The 22156-nt window shown below is 43.0% G+C and overlaps 1 protein-coding gene across 3 annotated transcripts in view; it reads right to left on the minus strand.

Moving 5' to 3' along the window:
- Positions 1 to 3380: 3380 nt before the first annotated feature.
- dnajc3 (DnaJ heat shock protein family (Hsp40) member C3) overlaps positions 3381 to 22156 on the minus strand; it is a 76731-nt gene continuing 57955 nt past the window's right edge. For all 3 annotated transcript variants that reach the window (XM_033022223.1, XM_033022222.1, XM_033022221.1), the window contains 3 exons: positions 21060 to 21192; positions 16750 to 16898; positions 3381 to 5261 (listed from right to left, as the gene is read on the minus strand). In XM_033022223.1, coding sequence (XP_032878114.1) covers positions 5104 to 5261; positions 16750 to 16898; positions 21060 to 21192 — 440 coding nt within the window. In that variant the 3' untranslated portion in view covers positions 3381 to 5103. The remainder of the gene's footprint in view (positions 5262 to 16749; positions 16899 to 21059; positions 21193 to 22156) is intronic.

A 22156-nucleotide genomic window follows, 5' to 3' on the forward strand; every position in this document is an offset into this window, starting at 1 on the left:
TAAAACGCACTAAAAATTAGAAAAAAAACAAAACGAAAAAACAGACAGACTGTTGGTGGGGCTGCCAACCGTGCGGATTCCTGGTGGATTCATTTCAAAACAGCATTCATTTCCATACATCTTGAAGTAACCTTTCATCAAACCAATGAATGCAGAGTGATGAAATGCACCAGCAAATGTAGTTTACAACACTTTGTTCCTTACTACCTTTTTGTTGAAACAGATTGTATTAAAAAAAAGTTGCTAAAATAGTTATCAAAAATTACAGCAGGATTTCGATCAGTTGGGCAAATATGCTGACAAATGGCTAATTGAGATTAAGGCAGATAAAGATAAGTACAACCAGGTCTTGCATTTTGGGAAGTTAAACCACGATCGGCCTTTACAGTGAACGTTAGGATTCAGGTAATGGTGTAGAGCAGAGGGGTCTAGGAGTACAGGTGCATGCAGTGCCTTCCATAAAATTTGGGACAAAGACCCATCATTTATTTATTTGCCTCTGTACTCCACAATTTGAGCTTTGTAATAGAAATCACGTGGTTTAAGTGCACATTGCCAGATTTTATTAAAAAGGTATTTTTATACATTTTGGTTTCACCATGGAGAAATTAAAGCAGTGTTTATATGTAGTCCCCCCATTTTAGCGCACCATAATCTTTTGGACACATGGCTTCACAGATGTTTGTAAATCTATCTGAGGATAGACATTCTTGTCATAGAGGGAGTACAGAGAAGGTTCACCAGACTGATTCCTGGGATGTCAGGACTTTAATATGAAGAAAGACTGGATAGACTTGGCTTGTACTCGCTAGAATTTAGAAGATTGAGGGTCTTATAGAAACTTACAAAATTCTTAAGGGGTTGGACAGGCTAGATGCAGGAAGATTGTTCCCGATGTTGGGGAAGTCCAGAACAAGGGGTCACAGTTTAAGGATAAGGGGGAAATCTTTTCGGACCGAGATGAGAAAAACATTTTTCACACAGAGAGTGGTGAATCTCTGGCATTCTCGGCACAGAAGGTAGTTGAGGCCAGTTCATTGGCTATATTTAAGAGGGAGTTAGATGTGGCCCTTGTGGCTAAAGGTACGAGGGGGTATGGAGAGAAGGCAGGTACAGGATACTGAGTTGGATGATCAACCATGATCATATTGAATGGTGGTGCAGGCTCGAAGGGCCGAATGGCCTACTCCTGCACCTATTTTCTATGTTTCTAATTGCTCAGGTATGTTTAAATGCCTCCTTAATGAAGGTATAAGAGAGTTCTCAGCACCTAGTCTTTCCTCCAGTCTTTCCATTACCTCTGGATTTTTTTATTGCTATTTATCAACATGAGGACCAAAGTTGTGTCAATGAAAGTTAAATAAGCCATTATGAAACCGAGAAACAAGAATAACACTGTTAGAGACAATGCTTATCAAAATCAACTGTTCAGAACATCATTAAGAAGAGAGACCTTACTAATCGCAACAGGACTGGTAAGCCAAGGTGGACCTCCACAGCTAATGACAGAATAATTCACTGTATAAATAAAGACAAATTGCCAAACACCTGTCCGATCAGAAACACTCTCCAGGAGTCAGGTGTGGATTTGTCAATGACCACTGTCCACAGAAGACTGCATGAACAGAAATACAGAGGCTACACTGCAAGATACAAACCACTGGTTAGTCGCAAAAATAGGATGGCCAGGTTACAGTTTGTCAAGAAGTACGTACTTAAAAGAGCAACCACAGTTCTGGAAAAAGGTCTTGTGGACAGATGAGACAAATATTAACTTAAATCAGAGTGATGGCAAGAGCAAAGTATGGAGGAGAGAAAGAACTGCCCAAGATCCAAAGCATATCACCTCATCTGTGAAACATGGTGGTGGGGGTGTTATGGCCTGGGCATGTATGGATTCTGAAGGAACTGGCTCACTTATCTTCATTGATGATACAACTGCTGATGGTAGTAGCATCATTAATTCTGAAGTGTATAGACACATCCTATCTGCTCAAGTTCAAACAAATGCCTCAAAACTCATTGGCCAGCAATTCATTCTACAGCAAGACACTGATCCCAAACATACTTCTAAAGCAACAAAGTAGTTTTTCAAAGCTCCAAAAGGGTCAATTCTTGAGTGGCCAAGTCAATAACCCGATCTGAACCCAATTAAGTATGCCTTTTATACGCTGAAAAGAAAACTGAAGGGGACTAGCCCCCAAAACAAGCATAAGCTAAAGATGGCTGCAATACAGGCCTGGCAGAGCATCACCAGAGAAGACACCCAGCAACTTGTGATGTCCATGAATTGCAGACTTCAAGCTGTCATTGCATGGTAAGGATATGCAACAAAATACTAAACATGATGACTTTCATTTACATGACATAGCTGTGTCCCAGACATTATGGTGCCCTGAATTGGGGGGGGGGGATTATGTATAAACACTGCTGTAATTTCTACATGGTGAAACCAAAATGTATGAAAATGGCCTTTATTAAAATCTGACAATGTGCACTGTAACCACTTGATTTTTTTCTGTTACAAATCTCAAATTGTGGAGTACAGAGGCTAATAAATAAATGATGGGTCTTTGTCCCAAACATTATGGAGGGCACAGTGGTTCCTTTCAAGTGGTGTCACAGGTAGATAGGGCGGTCAAGACGGTTTTCAGTCATCATCAATCAGGGTATTTAATTTGAAGTTGGGATGTTATGTTATAGTCGTAGATGAAGTTAATGAGGCCACATTCCAAGTATTGCGTTCAGTTATGGCCAACCTGCTACAAGAAAGTTGTCAAGCTGGAAAGAGTGCAGAGAATGTTGGAATGTTAGGAGAATGTTGCCAGGACTTGAGGGACTGAGCTATAGGGAGCGGGTAGACAAGCTAGGACTCTATTCCTTGGAGCGCAGGAGCACATATTCATTTCACTTGCACTTTATGTGCAATGTGACAAATAAACCGTATTGTATTGTATTGATGTGGGATGATATTCTTGAGGTATACAATGTCATGAGGGGAACAGAGAGGGTAGATGCACAGAGGCTTTTCTCCAGATCAGGGGAATCAAGAAGCAGAAGGTATAGGTATACGGTAAGTCTGATATTATTTAATAGGAAGCCAAGAAGAAACATTTTCACATGGTGGGTACATGGAATGATCTGTCTGAGAATGTAGTTGTGGCAACATTATAACAACATTAAAAAAAACAAAACATTGGAGATATCTGGATAGGAAAGGTTTAGAGAGATATAGGTCAAACGTGGGCAGGTGGGACTAGTGCAGAAGTGTTATCTCAGTCGGCATGGGCAAGTTGGGCCAAAGGGCCTGTTTTTCTCATGTTCTCACTGACTATTGCCAGAATACACAAAAATAAAATTAAGCACATGGGCAGACGAGGAAGCATAAAAATGTACAATAATCTTTATTCAAACTTTTTATTAGAACTATTTGACATAACCATTTCATGCATTGGTAATGAGTAAACTCATTCATCACCATTATAAATGGAAAGATTAGACAATCTATCCAGAATTTGTAATGATAGCATTGAAAGAGCTGAAAATCCAGAACAAAGTTTGGTGGGGGAGGAGGAGGGGCGAGAAATATTCCCAAAACATGTAAAACTAAATTTTGAAGCATAGTTTGGTTGCATCGTCATTTCTATGTAATCTTGAGTAATTTTAAATCTCGTATCAGATACCAAGTGTCAAAACAAGCCTAAAAAGCTGAAAAAACATGAAAAAATCCAAATTGTTTTGTGCAGTACGTCGAGAATACATGGATTTTTTTCAACAACTGGAAACCGAAGATGTCATACACATTCAATGTTCTAAAGTCGATTGGCAGACACTTCTCAGATAGAAAGCATATAGGATTTTGACAGCATAAACCTTCTGTCCCAAATAATGTACATGAGATGTCTTTTTTAGACCTGGCATTAAATATGTCCTCAGAACAAATAAGGCATTAGAATATATTCTAAATTCAACACTAGTCTGATCAAAAAAGTACACATCTGTAATTTCAAACATGAAGTTTTCTAATGTATCACATGAATAGAAAACACTCAAAGCACACTTCAGAAAGGTTATGTTCCTATTAAATTAGAGACTTTAAAAATGATATAATTGAACATTTAAACAGTGTGCTACTCCTCAAATGTTGAAAATGGAGGTGGCTGGTTTAAAGAGAAATCATAGCTCCATCTACAAACATTCACAGACCATGGAATAGGGAGTTTGTACAAAGAATGGAACAGCCATAATAAGGCACGCAAATAATTTGCCACCAAGCTAGTGTTTCAATCTTTTCGAATAAATTATATATATATTCAACTTAAGGTCTTCTTTCTATTTTGAGTGATGAAGGTATTATCTGCAGCAACTCCATTATTTTCATCAATTTTAAAACCAATATAGGTTTATAGCACAAACAACACTTCAAATTCCCAAATGTCCACCAAAATTGTGAAGAGGATCCAACCAAATTACTGTATGGCAAATAATCGTATTTTTGCCTCTACAGTAGTGAGAATAATCCATTACCCTCAACTTAAGTGGATCACATAATGAATGAAATACCCCAAGTGCATGTAAAAAGGTAAGCTCTTTAGATCTTTACATCAAATGAATACAACTTTGTTTTAAAAAGTGCAAGCTCTACTATGAATTTTCCCAATACAAAAAGGTCAAACATTTAATTTGGCGTGTCATTGTCCACCTCAATCCTATCAGACGTTATTCAAATAGTCCTTGGTCTAGTTATTAAGACACATTGATGGTACTATTGCCACTTAATCCCATATTTCATTGATGATTTGTTACTTTGCTGAAGAAGTTTTCACATCACCTATGCAATAAGAAAAAATTCAGGAGAATAAATTGTTTTAAGTGGGGTCAGATTTATAAGGCAATTGTCTTTATTAAATGTGTACATTGCTTTTCATTATTTTTCAGGAAAATATTTCAAAACTCTCACATCTGTAAAATACTATATGCTGGACATTTTTGGCTGAGCAAAAGGGTTACACTGTTTAAATATGAAGACTAGGTCTCTGGCATCACATTCAACACTTGATCTTCTGAAGTCCTTTCCAGAAATGAGCAGCCAATACTCAAGAATTAGTTAAAATGAAATTTGAAATTAAAAGGTCCTCCTGAGCCAAAAGGATTGAACCCTTGCCATTGATTCCAAGATCTATGAAAGTGTTGACCACCTTCACCCTGTTGATTTTCTGGGTCCAGAGGATCTTCCCCCGAATCAAACTTCTTTCTCATCTCTGGAATAAAGAAACAAAATATAATAACTACAACAACCTGTCTCAAAATAAAATTTACTTTAATTACTGTTTAGTTTTTATTATATTCACCACACTTCAAAATCACAATAGTGCATAGAGAAGTATGCAAAGATCCTAATTTTATACTTTCCCCTTCCTTTGATCCAAAGATTGAGAGTTGACTTTGGAAATCAGAGCGGAAACAGGCCCTTCGCTCGCGGAGTCTGCACCGACATGAGCTCACCCCGTACACTAACACGATCCTACACATTAGGGACAACTTAAAAATTTACCAAAGCCAAATACCCTACAAAATCTACACATCTTTAGAGTGTGGGAGGAAACCGAAGCACCCAGAGAAAACCCACGGGATCACAGGTAGAACGAACAAACCCCATACACACTGCACCCATAGTCAGGATTGAACCCGGGTCCTTGGCGCAGTGCAGCAGCAACTCTGCCACTGCACCACGGTGCCGCACAAATTATAAGCAACTTAACTATAAACTAACAATAATTAAATTCTCTCAAAGATTAGATTAATTTACAGACATTATGGTCTGAGATTAAAAATCAGATGCATCTCTATGCAGCAGTGGAATACAATCATGTCATTTATTATAAAAAGAAGGCATCAAACTAGAAATTCCAAATGACAAAATAGCTGCTTGGGCAGATGATGTTTTTTTGAAAATAAATGAATGCTTTAATTGAATTCCGAGTAAGTGTTGAGGCTTTGAGTCGAGCGTCAAAGGCTCAACACTTACCCTCAAATATATAGTATAGTATATCTTTATTGTCATTTTCCTGAGTACTCACATACCCAGAGGAAACAAAAAAACGTTGCTCAACCAGTGTCCATTCAGTGTGCAATAAAAAATAAATAGAAATAAAAATACATATATCATGAACAAATTAAACACTCTACTCTCTACTAAACATCAACAGGCATTCCGATCGGCAGCGGCACGACAGTGGCTCTGCTGCAGTTTGTCCAGGTTGGTGGTCGGTGTGCGATACTTTGGCAGGGGGCAAAGTCCGTTTATCAGTCTTATAGCCTGCGGGAAGAAGCTGAGGAGCATCCTGCTGGTTTTGCAGCTAATGCTCCTGTACCTCTTCCCAGATGGCAGGATGGAGAATATGTGATGCGATGGGTGGTAGGGGTCTTTGATGATGGAGATGGCTCTGCTGATACATCTCTTCCCGTATATGTCCAGCAGGAAAGGGAGTGGAGCACCAATAATCCTGCTGGCGGTCTTCACAATCCTGTCTAGTTGGTGCCGTTCGTACACCTTGCAGCTCCCGAACCAGGAAGTGATGCCGTAGGTTAATGTGCTCTCGATTGTCCCCCTATAAAAAGTTCGTAGGTGTGTAGTGGGGAGACCTGCTTTCCGTAGTCTTCGGAGAGGGTGTAGTCGCTGCTGGGCTCTCTTGATCAGTGCTGTGGTGTTGGTCGTGGACGTCAGGTCATCTGACAGGTGGAGTCCTAGGAACTTCACGCTGCTGACCCTTTCCACATCAGCTCCATCGATGTGCAGAGGTGTATGGTGTTGTTTTCCCACCCTCCTGAATTCAACCACCATCTCCTTAGTTTTTCCCAAGTTGAGAATGAGGTTGTGGGATTTGCACCATCCTGTGAGCAGCTCCACCTCCATCCTGTACGCCGACTCATCATTGTCACTGATGAGACCCACCACTGTTGTGTCATCAGCGAACTTGTTGATGAAGTTGTTGTTGAGTCTAGCACTTGGCCTCTTGAGCTAAAGTGCAATTTAAATACAGAGAAATGTGAGGTGTTGCAGTTTGGGAAATCTAACATGGCCAGGACCTACACAGTGAATGGTAGGGCTCTGCGGAGTGTTGTTGAGCAGAGGGGTGGATCTAAGAGTGCAGGTGCATGGTTCCTTGAAGGTGGAGTCTCAGGTAGATAGGGTGGTCAAAAAGGCTTTTTGGCATATTGGCCTTCATCAGTCAGAGTATGGAGAATAGAAGTTGGAAGGTCATGTTGCAGTTGTATAAGACGTTGGGGAGGCCGCATCTAGAGTATTGTATTCAGTTCTGTCCATCATATTATAGGAAAGATGTTGTCAAGCTGGAAAGGGTACAGAGAAGATTTACGAGGATGTTCCCAAGGCTAGAGGGTCTGAGCTATCGGGAGAGGTCGAGTAGGCTGGGACTCTATTCCTTGGAGCGCAGGAGGATGAGGGGTGATCTTATGGAGATGTATAAAATCTTGAGAGGAATAGATCAGGAAGGTGCACAGTGTCTCTTGCCCAGAGTAGGGGAATCGAGAACTAGAGGACATAGTTTTAAGGTGAAGGGGAAAAGATTTAATAGGGATCTGAGGGGTAACATTTTCCGCACAAAGGGTAGTGGGTGTAAGAAACAAGCTACTAGAGGAGGTAGTTCAGACGGACTATTCCAACATTTATGAAACAGTTAGACAGGTGGATATGACAAATTTGGAATTATATGGGCCAACCGCAGGCAGGTGGGACCATCGTAGCTGGGGCATGTTGGTCAGCGTGGGCAATTTCGGCCAACAGGCCCGTTTCCACACTGCATCACTCTACGATTTAGTAGTTTTTAAGGATAGTCAGTGACTGATTAAGATTAGTCAGCATGACTGCGTGTGAGAGATTATGTCTCACAAACAGAGTCTTTATTAAAAAAGATCACCGAGAGGCTTGATGAAGTTGGGGCAGGGGCTTTTAACAAGGTCTTTGACAAGGTCGTGTGCAGTAGGCTGGGTTTATGGTTTATAGGTTATATTGCACAGAATCCAGGGTGAGCTAGCCATTTGGATTCAAAATTGGTTTGGAGAAAGGCGTCAAAAGTTCTGGCGGATCATTTTTCTGACTAAAAGCCTGCGACCAATAGAATGCCACAGGGCTGGTTACAGTACTGTTTGTTATATACATTAACGACTTGAATGTAAACATATTTAACATTGTAAGTACATTTGAAGAGGATACCAAGGAATGAGATAGTGCAAAATGGGTATAAGGAGTTAAGTAAAGCACTAAAAGGGTAACCTCCAGGGTGGTGATCTCTGGATTATTGTCAGTGCCAGGTGCTAGTGAGAATGGGAACAGGAAGATAAATGCGTGGCTGCGGAGTTGTTGCAGGGATTCAGATGTTTGGACCATTAGGATCTCTCCTAGGGCAGAGGAGACCTCTACAAGTGATATGGGTTGCATCTGAACTGGAGCGGAACCGATATCCTGGCAGACAGGTTCAGAAGTGCTACATGGGTGAATTTGCAAGGAGCAGGACCCTCTGCAAGCCGAGGCAGGTGAAAAGCTGGTATGGAGGGTGATGAAAGAAAGTTCAGTGGGCAGAATAGGCAGGAGCATTGCAGGGAGCGAGGAAGATTTGTTGCTTTGAATTGCACTTATTTTATTGAGTGATGACTGAAGGGTAAGGCAGGTGAACTCAGGGCGTGGATAGGTACGTGTGACTGGGACGTGTAAATGTTGTAGCCATTGCAGAAAGCTGGTTAAGAGAGGGACAGGACTGGCAGCTTAATGTTCCAGCAAGCAGATGCTACAGGAGAGATAGAGATGGCTTTATTGATGAAGGAGAAAGTCACAGCATTACTGATGGTTTGTCCAGGCTATATGGTGGAGCTGAGAAATTTAAAAAAAAAAGGGATGAGCATCTTGTTGGCAGTGTACTTCAAGCCCCAAAGAGTCAATATGAATTAGAAGAGCAAATATGCTGGGAGATTGCAGGCAGTTTCAGGACTAATAACATTGTCATAGCAGGAGATTTTATCTTTCACAATACTGACTGTGAATGTTAAGTGCTAAAGGTTTAAATGGGGCAGAATTTCTCAAATGTTTTCAGGAAAGTTTCCTCAGACAATATGTACAGGGCCCTACACGGGAGAGGGCAACGCGATCTAGTCTTAGGAAATTGGGAGGGGCAAGTGGATGAGGTGTTCATGGATGAGCCTTTTGGGACCAGCAACTATTACTGGTCTAAGATAGTTTTGGATAAAGACAAGGCATGCCCAGAAGTTAAAATTCTAAACTGGAGCAAGGCCAACTTTGCTCGTATTAGACAGGAACTCACTCAAGTTGATTGTAGCAGGAAAAGGAAGTGTGATGCTTTTAAAAATGTGCTTAAGTGTCCAGGGCATGCATGTTCCTGTTGAGGGGGAAGGTAGGTGAACATAAGGAAGCTTGGATGATGAGAGAAATTGAGGCTCTGGAAGGTCATAAAATGTTGGTGAGGCCAGATTTAGAGTATTGTGTCACCATGTTATAGGAATGATGTTGTCAAGCTTGAAAGAGACAATGTACCAGGATGTTGCCAGGACTTGAGGGACTGAGCTCTGGGGACTGAGCTCTGGGGAGAGGTTGATCAGTCTAGGGCTTTATTCCTAGGAGCACAGGAGGATGAGGGGAGATCTTGTATAGGTAGACAAAATCATGAGAGAATACACACACACACACGAGGAAAACGCAGCGTCTTTTGTCCAGATAGGGGAATCGAGAACCAGAGGACATTGTTTTAAAGTGAGGGATGAAAGATTTAATGGGAACATGAAGGGTAACTTTAAAACAAAGGGTTGTAGGTGTATGGCCTGTTTCCACAGAGGCATGGGCCAGGTATAGGCAGCTGGGCGCAAGTGTATCCCTGGAGGATTTTGGAAACTGAGGAGCACACTAAAGGAGGAATCAGGAGGGCAAAAAAGGGGCATGAGACAGTTTTGCCAGATAATATTAAGGATAATCAAACAAGATTTCTGGAGTACATTAAGGGAAAGAGAGAATAAGGGCCTCAGGAATCAAAGCAATCTTCTCTGTGTGGAGCCATCGATGATAGTCCTCAATTAGTATTTCTCCTCTGATTTTACCATTGAGAAATATGTGGTAACTTGGGGCAGTTAATTGAAGTGTCTTGAGGGCAGTCGGTATTACAGTCGAGAAGGTGATGAACGTCCTAATGCATGTGAAGGTAGACAAATCTAATGGGGCTGATCAATGTATCTGAACACACTGTGGGAAGCCAGAGAAGAGAAGAAATTGTATGTGCCCTGGCTAAGATACAAGTCATCACTATGTACAGGTGGCAGAAGTCTGGAGGTTGTGCCTCTATTTAAAAAGATAGGGTAGATGCACAGGGTCCTTTACTCAGAGTAGGGGAATCACGAACCAGAGAATGTGGGTTCTAGGTGCGAGGGGAAAGATAAGTAGCTGAGGGGCAACCTTTTCACACAGAAGGTAGTGGGTGTATGGAATGAGTTGCCGGAGGAGGTAGTTGAAGCAGAAACTATAACAATATTTATAAGACTTTTGGAAAGTTACATGGAAAGGTTAGTTCTAGGGGAATATTCGCCAAACACAGGCAGGTGGGACTAGTCTAGATGGGCACCTTGGTCAGCATGGGCAAGCTGGGCAGAAGTGCCTGTTTCTGTGCTGTATCATCAAGGTGACACAGGGATAAAAAACAAAATATCAGATCGGTCGTAAGTATGAATGGAATAAACTGGAATCATTATTGAAAATTGTCAACTTAAAACTGGAAGGCTTTAGCAAAAATACCAGAAATTTGAAACTCAAACTCAATATTGGATTCAAAGATTAGAAGATGAGGTGCAGGTTCCTCAAACTTACTTCAGGCTTCATTGTTACAGGTTTGGAGAAACTGAAGACTGAAAGGTCGAGAGCGAGTGGGATAGATAATTAAAGTGTCATACAACAGGCAGCATCTCTGGAGAGAAGGAATGGGTGACATTCCGTGTCTAGACACTTCTTCAGACTGGAGTCTGAAGAGGGTCTCGACCCGAAACGTCACCCATTCCTTCTCTCCAGAGATGCTGCCTGTCCCGCTGAGTTACCCCAGCATTTTGTGTCTACCTTCGATTTAAAGCAGCATCTGCAGTTCTTTCTTACACATTAAAGTGTCAGACTTGGGAAGCTTGGGATCATATTTGTTCACCAACATAAAGTAGAAATCAATTTGAATTTGGTCTCTGTTACAAAGTAAATCACATGATCATCAAGTACAGTGCACTGGTTGAAAAATTACCAAATTTAACTTTCACACAATCATGACATACTTTCCCCACAAGTAAAATGCAAGTGAAGTTTTTCCAAATGATTTGTCCAAATTGCAATATTATTAATGCTATTAATAAATATGAATCTGCCATGAAAACGGAGCCAAATGTTCTTCAGTACTTTGTATGCAAAGGAAAGAATTTGCCATTGTTACTCAAAGGTAAGTTTAGTAAATGGGCTATTTGCAGTTTCTTTTTTCTGCAGATGATACTCATTTAGTAAAAATTCAATTATAGTGGTTAGAACCACTTAACAGAATCTATAACCAGGGAGTTTTGGAAAGAACTGCAGATGCTTGTTTAAATCGAAGGTAGACACAAAATACTGGAGTAACTCAGAGTGACAGGCGGCATCTCCGGAGAGAAGGAATGGGTGAGATTTCGGGACGAGACCCTTCTTCAGACTGAGCTTTAAGCTGAGAGGAACAAAGTTTAAAGGAGATGTGCAGGGCAAGTTTTTTTAATATGCAGAATGCCTAGAACTCACTACTAGAGATGGTGGTTGTGGAGGTAGATACAATAGTGGTATTGAAGAGGCTTATAGATCAGCACATGGGCATGCGGGGAATGGAGGGATTGCGATTAATCAGACAGAGATGAATCATGTTCAACATGGACATTGTGGCCTGCAGGGCTTGTTCCTGTGATGTACTGTTCTTATTCATTTCAGATAAAGTTAAAACATTCGAACAGACTTGTTTACTTTTAGCATGCCATTCTCTTCCAATAAGACTTGGCTAATGTGCATCACTAAATCAACATTGGCAAAGACATTACATGAAATCAGAAGTACAATCAGAAAACGCTGCAGATCCCATTAGAGAGTGGAAGGGCAAAATGAAACAAACATTGGCAGAGGAAGAATGAAGTGTTGGAAATAATGAACAGGCTAGTTAGTTTAGTTTAGAGATACAGCACAACCAGCTGTTTGTAATAATTCTACATAACCTCATTTTCTAATTCCTGTACATTAAGGGCAATTTTTAAAGAGACCAATTAACTTACAAACCCTTAGGGATATTGGAGGAAACTGGATCACCCAGAGGAATCACACTCAGTCACAGGGAGAACATACAAACTCCATAGAGACAGGTCGGGATTGAATCTGGGTCTCCGTTGCTGTGAGACTGCAGCTCCACTAGTTGCACCACTGTGTCTCCCTAAAGGAAATCTCCCCGGTTTGAATTGAAACCTCTCATGTGACAGGCAGCAATGCAGAGGAGATTTACTAGAATGATCCCAGGAATGAGTGGGTTAACATATGTTGAGCGTTTGAAGACACTGGCCCCTGTACTCGCTGGAGTTTAGAACGATGAGGGGAGACCTCATTGAAAACTACTGAAAAATGAAAGGCCTGGATAGAGTGGATGGGGAGAGGATGTTTCCACCAGTGGGAGAGTCCAGGACCAGAGGCCACAGCCTCAGAATAAAAGGACGTACATTTAGAAAGGAGATGTAGTGCAAAGGTTAATCAGACAATTTCAGCAAAAATGTAAAATGGAGTTATCTGCTAAATTAGCAGCATGGCATTCTGTAGCCCTTCGAAAAAGATTCAAACACACTGTTTCCCAGACAAGTGAGAGATATTTTCTGCACCTGTCCATGCCTGAGAGAGTCTGACTCTTATCACATCAGTGTAGTTTTTCTCAGGCCATTCTATGGGAAAGCGTAGTGTTGGTGAACAAAACATAACAGCAATAGTTAGGTAGACCACCTGTGCCCCCTGCCGCTAGTAGCACAGAATGGCTTACGATTGACTTGGGGAGGGGGTAGTGGCACGGTCTGCTCTGATATGAAAGGCCATAAAGGAGGGGTGCTGGGCGCCCTTTCAGGTAGAGAGCTCCAGCCTTGGACCATGTCACGAATGGTGGCAGGTGATCAAGAACAGAACCATCCTGCGGCGTGCTCTGCTGTGTTTGCGAGTGTACAGGGACATACGGGGAACATAAGTGCATGTGCCTTATTTGGTAGTGTAATAAAATACTCAATGAATCAAACTCTCTTGTCTGAATCCAGTGATTTATCGAACACACCAGGAGAAGAGGACAAATTTATCTCGTTTGAGGATGGTGAATCTGTGGAATTCATTGCTACACAAGGCCTTGGAGGCCATCAATGGATATTTTTAAGGTGGAGATAGACAGATTCTTCAATAGTATGGGTGTCAGGGGTTATTGGGAGAAGGCAGGAGAATGGGGGTGAGAGAGAGAGAGATAGATCAGCCATGAATGAACAGGCCCAATTCTGCTCCTACAATTTATGAACATTGACTTGATATGTTAAATCTGTCTTTCTGCTCAGAAATTGCCTAAAATTACATTTATGGGCCTGTCCCACTTAGGCGACTGTCAAGTTGCCTGCAGTCGCCAGAAAAACCAGCAACTGGAACGGCGACTATCACAGTGAAACACACACACACACGTCGCTTCCTTCACCAGCCCACTTCCTTCACCAGCCCGTTATGCAGGCGGGGAACAGGGCAAGCGGGGGGGCGGGGAGCGCTGTAAAAAAATCACACAGTGCAAAGCCAAGGTGAAACAGACACACACCGCGATGAACAGGAAGGTTGGCGCTGTAAAAAGACGGTTAAAACACAGTATACGGTAAGTCCTTTAAAAGAGGGGGGGGGGGGGAAGAAGGAGTGGACACAACTTTTAAGAAGCCAGAGATACACAGCTGCGAAGCTTGGCGGACATTTAACATTGCCAGTCGGTTATCTTTAGTTCTGAAAACTACTGCTTACCTTTTTTCCCCAATGAGCCAATGAGTAGCTCCGGCTACAACCTACAAGAACCTCTGACCTACTGGCAACCCATTAGGACCTCCTGGCGACCCACCTATGGCTCGAGAATTCTCACTACTCTCCATGGCGGCTTCATTCTAGTCGCCGCTATTTTTTCAACATGTTGAAAAATTCATGGCGACCATAATGAGGCCACGACTAGTTTCCAGAACGTAGCAGGAACTCCTCACGACCATGAAAGTAACTCCCCAGCCTAAGTCCCAACTGATAGATTACATACTCAACTCTTGTATAGAGTCATAGAATCATACAATCATGGAGACTTATCGCGTGGAAACATGCCCACACCAGCCAACATATCCCACCTACACTAGTTTCACCTGCCTGCATTTGGCCCACATCCCTCTCAATCTGTCCTATCCATGTACCCGACTAAAAGTTCCTTAAACGTTGCGATAATATCGGGCTCAACTAACTCCTCCAGCAAGCTGCTCCATACACCCACCACTCTGTGCGAAATAGTTACCCCTCGGGTTCATATTAAACCTTTTTCCCCCTCACCTGATGACCTCTGGTTCTCAATTCCCATACTCTGGCCAAGAGACTCTGTGCATCTATCTACCTGGTCTATTTCACATGATTTTTTCCTGTTCCTACCCTGCTCAACCTCTCCTTATAGACAATGAGAATTACAGGCCCTCGAGTCTTGGCAACATTCTTGTAAATCTTCTCTGCACCTTTTCCAACTTGACAACATATTTCCCATAACATGGTGCCCAGAATTGAACACAATGCTACAAATACTTAGATGCACAAAATCTCTTGCCCAGAGTAGTGGAATCAAGGACCAGAGGACATAGGTTCAAGGGCAAAAGATTTAATAGGAATCTGAGGGATAACTTTTTCCACACAAAGGGTGGTGGGTGTATGGAACAAGTTGCCAGAGGAGGTAGTTGAGGATGGGACTATCCAAACGTTTAAGAAACAGCTCGACAGGTACATGTATACGAAAGGTTTGGACGGATATGGACCAAGCACAAGCAGGTGGGACTAGTGTAGCTGGGACATGTTGGCCAGTGTGGTCAAGTTGGGCCGAAGGGCCTGTTTCCACACTGTATCACTCTATAACTCACCTCACCAACATCTTATACAACTGCAACATGACCTCCCAACTTCTTTACTCAATCCCCTGACTGATGAAGGCCAATGTGCCAAAAGTCTTTTTGACCATCCTATCTACCTGTGATGCCACTTTCAACGAACGGTGTAGCTGTACTCCTAGATCCCTCTGCTCTACAACACTCCCTAGATCCCCTCCGTTCACTGCCAATGTTAAACTTCCAAAAATACAGTACCTCACATTTCTCTCTATCAAATTCTATCAATCATTCCTCAGCCCCTCTGCCCAACCGATTACAATCCTGCTGCAATTTTTGACAACCATCTTCACTATCTGCAATACCACCCACTTTTGTGTCATCTGCAAAGTTGCTAATCATACCATGTAATCCTTTTTGGTTACATCCTCAAACTCAGATTCGAGAGACATAACCTCCCACGAACAAAACCATGCTGACTATCCCAGCTGACTATCCCAAATCAGCCCAAGTCCATCTCAATGCATGTATATCCTATCCCGCAGAATATTCTCTCGTAATTTTCTAACCACAAATGTTAAGCTCACTGGCCAGTAGTTCCCAACCTTTTCCCTGCAGCCCTTCTCGAATACAGGCACATTTGCCACCCTCCAGTCTTCTGGCACCTTGCCGGGCTCCACACAGAGTTGATTCCATTGGGGGTCCCAATCTCTTCGGATTATCCTTAATGCTATCTGCCAGCGCCATCTCCTGTACCCTTTTTGCCCTTCTAATTCCCTTGTTTAGTTTGTTCCTTAAGGGCCTGTCCCACTTGGCTGTCATTCGCGCGCCGTTCACGCGACCTGCTAGCGTGCGGGTAGCGCGTGGGTAGCGCGTGGAGTGTTGTGGAGGAGTGTGGACTTAGTCCTGCGTGAAATCTTTGCGTGCCACCGGCCTACCGCGTAACTGATGGCCAAAGTGGGACAGGCTCAAGACAGGCGCAACGTCTCACCTCCAACAGCAGCAGAAGCAAGCAAACGATCGCCGAGCTCGGTCTGGGGCTCATGGCCGTTGTGGATCCGGATCCGCCTCCACTCCTACTCCCAGAGCGGGGCCAAGACAATTGGAGATAAGACACAAAATGCTGGAGTAACTCAGCGGGACCGGCAGCATCTCTGGAGAGAAGCAATGGGTGACGTTTCGGGTCGAGACTCTTCATCATCCATTCCTTCTCTCCAGAGATGCTGCCGGTCCCGCCGAGTTACTCCTGCATCTTGTGTCTATCTTCAAATTACGTCACGTGCTCCAGACGGCTGTGCGGACGCATGATGACGCTCTCGCGACCGTCGCGCGTCAGTCACTACCGGCCTGTCGCATAAATGGTGGCCAAGTGGGACAGGCCCTTTAGTTCTCGATACTCCTCCGGGAATACACTTGATTCCAGGCGCCTACATCTGTCCCATGCCTCCTTGCTACCCTTGACCAATGCCTCAATTTTCCTCGTCATCCCAGTTTCTCAAGGACTCGCACCCAATGTTAACATACAATGGAAACATAAAATATCTAGGAAAGGAGATGTCTAAAACAAAAATCCCTCACCTGGATCTATGAGTACTTCTTTAGCAGCTGCTATGTCTATGAATTTTTTTTCAGCTTGCTTCTTCTCATTTTCTTCCTGGAAGTTATCAGGATGCCACTGCATTGCTAGTTTTCTGTACGCTTTTATTATCTCCCGTTTTTTAGCGTTTCTGTTGAGAAAAAAGTTCAATGAAACTGTGTACAACTATTGATCTGTTTAATAGATTAAACCACACAAGTTATACACATTCAATGTTGCTTTCCTTTAATTGAAAAGATTGGCAAGATCTATTGCTGCATAATGCAGTCTTTTGGAAATAATTTAAGGGATAAAGACGCAAGTCTGGAAGTACAGTTAAAAGCATTTTGTGAACACAAGAAAATGCAGATGTTGGAAATCTAAGCAAAACATTTGCATAGGAAAATGGACTTGGCATTTGGGTTGGGATGCTTCCTCTGTCCCCATTTCCTTCCACAGATGCAGCCTGACCTGCTGAGTTCCTTCAGCACTTTGTGTTTTGCTAACAGCATTTATGTACTTATTATTTTTACTTGAATTTGTAAAATTAACATCTTGAATATTTTGGGAAATCACTCAATGTAAGCTACGTCCCATAAGCTGCCTAACATTTTAAAATAAACTATATTTGCAATTGCTACACAAAGTCACAGAGCTGACGCAAAGGAAAGCTAAATCTCAGAAACTGTCTGCACCTGATAGTACACCTGATTGTGTTCTTCAAATCTGTGCAGACCAAGAGGCCGAAGTTTTTGCAGACATCTTCAAACTCTCATTACTGAGGCCCCCACCTGCTTTAAGCAGGCATCAATAACACCAGTGCCCAAGAAGAGCAAGCCAAAATGCCTCAATTACTACAATAATGGTGGCACTAATGTGATGAAGTGCTTTGAGCGTGTGTAGGAAGGAACTGCAGTTGCTGGTTTACACCGAAGATAGACACAAAATGCTGGAGTAACTCAGCGGCTCAGGCGGCATCTCTGGAGGGGAGGAATATATGACGTTTCTGGTTGAGACCCTTCTCAGACTGAGTCGGCGGATGGAAACTAAAAGGTATGAAAAGGCACGAAGAACAAACGAATGAAAGGTATGAAAAGAACAAATCAAAGGCAGAAGCCATGATCAATGAAACGAGAGTCAACAATCCTCCATTGTTGGCTGTGGAATAGGTGGTAACGAGTAGATACAAACGGTGAAACTATGCAGGACGACAGTGAAACTAGTAGGATGACTATGGTACGGGAACATTGGAAAGAGAGGGAATGCAAGGGTTACATGAAATTAGTGAAATCAATATTCAATCCGCTGGGCTGAAAGCTGTCTCAGCAAAATATATGGTGCTGATCCTCCAATTTGCGTTTGACCTCACTCTGATAGTGGAGGCGGCCCAGGACAGAAAGATCATAATGAGAGTGGGAAGTGGAATTAAAGTGTTTCAAGTAACCCTTGCATTCCCTCTCTTTCTGTCCCTCCCCCACCCTAGTCATCCTATTAGTTTCATTGTCATCCTGCTCAGTTTCACTGTTTGCATGTACTCTTTCTCAAGGGGTTTGAGAGGTTGGTTATGGCGCAGATCAACTCCTACCTCAACAAGAACCAGGACCCACTACAATTTGATTACCTCTACAACAGGTCAACGGAGGATGTAAAAACGCTGGCTCTCCACTCTGTACGAGACCACTTGGACAATCAAAACACATACGCCAGGCTGTTGTACATGGACTACAGATTGGCGTTAATCACCACTATCCCCTCCAAACTAGTTATCAGGCTTATGGAACTGGGTCTCTGCACATTCTCTGCAACTGGATCCACGTCTTCCTCATCAACAGACCACAATCAGTATGAATTGACAGCAACACTTCCTCCTCGAAAATCATCAGTCCAGGAACAGCTCAAGGCTGTATGCTCAGTCCCCTGCTCTACTCACTCTATACTCATGATAGTGTAACCACACACAGTTCTAATTCCATCCTCAAAGTCGCCATTGACACCACTGTTGTTGGACGAATTACAGATGACGACAAGTCAGAGTATGGGTGGGCGATCAACTGACTGACCAAATGCTGCTAGAACAACAACCTTGCTCTCAACATCAGGAAAAACAAGGAACCTATTGTCAACTTTGGAAGAGGAAGGCAGAGGGCCCACAAACCTGTCTCCATCAAGAGAGTCACAACCCTCACATTCCTGGGCGTACACATCTCTGAAGATGTGTCCTGATCCAAGCAGATTGGTGCAATCATAAAGAAAACACCTCAGTTCCTCCAAGAAGATTGGAGGGATTCGATAAGTTGACAAATACTCTTTTTAACTTCCGCAGGTAAACAATAGAAATCATATTGACTGGTTGTATCACAGCCTGCTTCAGCAACTGGAGTGCCCATGAACGAAGGAGATTGCAAAATGTGGTGAACACTGCACAGTCCATCAGGGGTTCTGACCTTCCCACCAGCAAAGGGGTCTACAGGAGTCATGGAGTCAAAAAGGCAGCCAGCATCATCAGTGATCTACATCACCCTGGCCACAATCTCATTTCACTCCTGCCATCAAGAAGGTGGTACACCAGCCTGAAAACTAATGATCATGTTCAGGAGCAGCTCTCTCCAGCAACAATCAGGCTAATAAACACTACAAATAAGCTCCAAACTACATCGACCTGGGGGCATGGTTTTTGTCAGTCATAAAGCATAGAAACAGGCCCTTCGGCTGGACTTGCACACAAAGACCAACATGTCCCACCTGCCTGCGTTTGGCCCATAATCTCTCTAAACCAAATGTATCCATACGCCTGTCTAAATGCATCTTTAATGTTTCATGTACCTGCCTCAACTACCTATTCCAGCAGTTTGTTCCATACACCCACGACTCTTTGGTAAGAGGGTTTAGTCAGAGGGTGGTGAATCTGTGGAATTCATTGCCACAGATGGCTGTGAAGGTTGTTAATGGATATTTTTGAGGTGGAGATTGATAGATTTTTGATTAGTAAGGGTGTCAGGGGTTATGGGGGCGAAGACAGGAGAATGGGGGTGAGAGGGAGAGATAGATCAGCCATGACTGAATGGCAGAGGAGACTTGATGGGCCAAATGGCCTCATTCTGCTCCCAGAACTTAAGATAAAAGTTAACCCTCAAATTCATATTAAATCGTTCCCCCCTCACCTTAAACCTACATCCTCTGGTTTTCGATTCCCTTACTCTGGGCAAGAGACTCGATCTATGCCTCTCACAATTTTGTATACCTCTACAAGATCATTCCTCATTCTCCCGTGCTCAAGTAATAGTGTCCTAGCCTGCTCAACCTCTCCCCATAGCTCAGACCCTTGAGCCCTGGCAACATCCTCGTAAATCTTCTCTGAACCCTTTCCAGTTTGACAACATCTGTCCCATAACACGGTGCCCAGACTGGACACAATACTCTAAATTTGGCCTCACCAACATCTGCTATAACAACAACATGACCTCCCAACTTCTACACTCTATATTCTGACTGATGTTTATCTGCACTCAGACTTGGCTTTGTGTTATAATTATTTGACAGAGACAGAGAGAGACAGAGACAGAGACAAATGCTGGAGTAACAGCGGGTCAGGCAGCATCTCTGGAGAAAAGAAATAGGTGATGTTTCAGGTTGAGACCCTTCTTCAGACTGAGTCAAGAGACATAGACAGTACTTAGGAGCAATGAGTGGAAGATATGTAAAAAGCACTGATAATCAAGGAAATGTGGGGCATACAATAGGTAATCGTTGGGTGTGAGATAGGTGACGAGTAAACAGAGGAACTCAATAGGACGAACGTAAAACTAGTACGACGACTTAGGTGGGGAGAGGATGGAGAGAGGGAAAAAGCAAGGGTTACTTGAAGTTAGAGGAATCAATATTCATACCACTGGGGTGTAAGCTGCCCAAGTGAAATATGAAATGCTGTTCCTCCGATTTACGTTTGGCCTCCTGACAATGGAGGAGGCCCAGGACAGAAAGGTCAGTATGGGAGTGGAAAGGGGAGTTAGTGTTTGGCAACCGGGAGATCATGTAGGCAGAGGCAGACTGAGCAAAGCTGTTCAGCAAAACAATTGCCCAGTCTGCGCTTGCATACAGGTGTCCACACCTGGAATAGCAGATACAGTAGATGAGGTTGGAGGAGGTGCAAGCAGAGCAATAACCGTAAAACTCTTGACTCTTGAAGCTTATTGGATTAATATGAAGATTTATTTTTCAACACTTAAGCACCTCCTGGATATCCTATCCTGTCACATCCCAGATCCACAAATTATATTTGGATATTAACAATTTTTGACAAATTCACAAGTACCTTTTTACTCCTAGTATTTTATAGTAGTCTTTCTTTTGTGACTGCTTTAGAAGTTTCTGTGCCCTTTCCAGTCCTTCTTTTACTCCTTGATCATTGTCACTGTGGTCCCTTGCAACTTCAAAGTCTTTGATCGCTGTAAAAAAAACCTAAGTACAATGACTTCATTCTTCACAGTTAGTCAGTTATAGTAATGCTGGACTTTAAGACTCTCATTCACCCAGTTCAGATCTTCACCAAGTAATAAGAAACACATGATTGGTATGTTGTAGAATGCAAGGATGGTTGTCCCAGGTTAATAGCATGAGAGGTACGGATAGGGTAGACAGTCAGAACCTTCTTCCCCAGGGTGGAAATGTCCAGCACTAAAGGGCATAGCTATAAGGTCAGAGGGGTGGGGGGGGGGGGGGGGGGGGGGGGGGGGGGGGGAGAGTTTAAAGGTTGGTGCAGAGGGCTACTTTTGTTTTTACACAGAGAGGGGCAGGGGCTGGTGGCAGATACAATAGTGGCATTTAAGAGGCTTTTAGATGGGCACATGGAAGCGCAGGAAATAGAGGGATGTGGAGATGGGTCTCGACCCGAAACATCGCCCATTCCTTCCCTCCAGAGATGCTGGCTCACTCGCTGAGATACTCCAGCATTTTTCGTCTACCTTCGATTTAAACCAGCATCTGCAGTTCTTTCTTACACAGAGGGACATGGATCGTGTGCAGGCAGATTAGATCATTTTAACTTGGTATCATGAACAGTACCAACATTGTGAGCCAAGGGGCGGCATTCCTGTGCTGTGCAATGATATAGATCAACTAGAAAGTTGGTCAAAACAACAGGAAATAGAATTTAATCCAGACAAATGTGAGGCAATACATTTTGGGTAACCAATGCAGAGCGCTTGGGCAGGTTAGAACTTTATTCCTTGGAGTGCAGGAGGTTGAGAGGCTAACCTATAGAGTTGTATAAGATTGTGAGGGGAATAGACAGGGTAAATGCAGAGTCGTTTACCCAGAGAAGGGGAAACAAGAATCAGAGAACCTCAGTTTAAGGTGAGAGGGAACAGATTTAATAGGAATCCGAGGGGCTGTTTATATAACCATAGAGGG

The sequence above is a fragment of the Amblyraja radiata genome, chromosome 6 (genome assembly GCF_010909765.2).
Source record: "Amblyraja radiata isolate CabotCenter1 chromosome 6, sAmbRad1.1.pri, whole genome shotgun sequence".
In the NCBI taxonomy this organism is placed as follows: Eukaryota; Metazoa; Chordata; class Chondrichthyes; order Rajiformes; family Rajidae; genus Amblyraja; species Amblyraja radiata.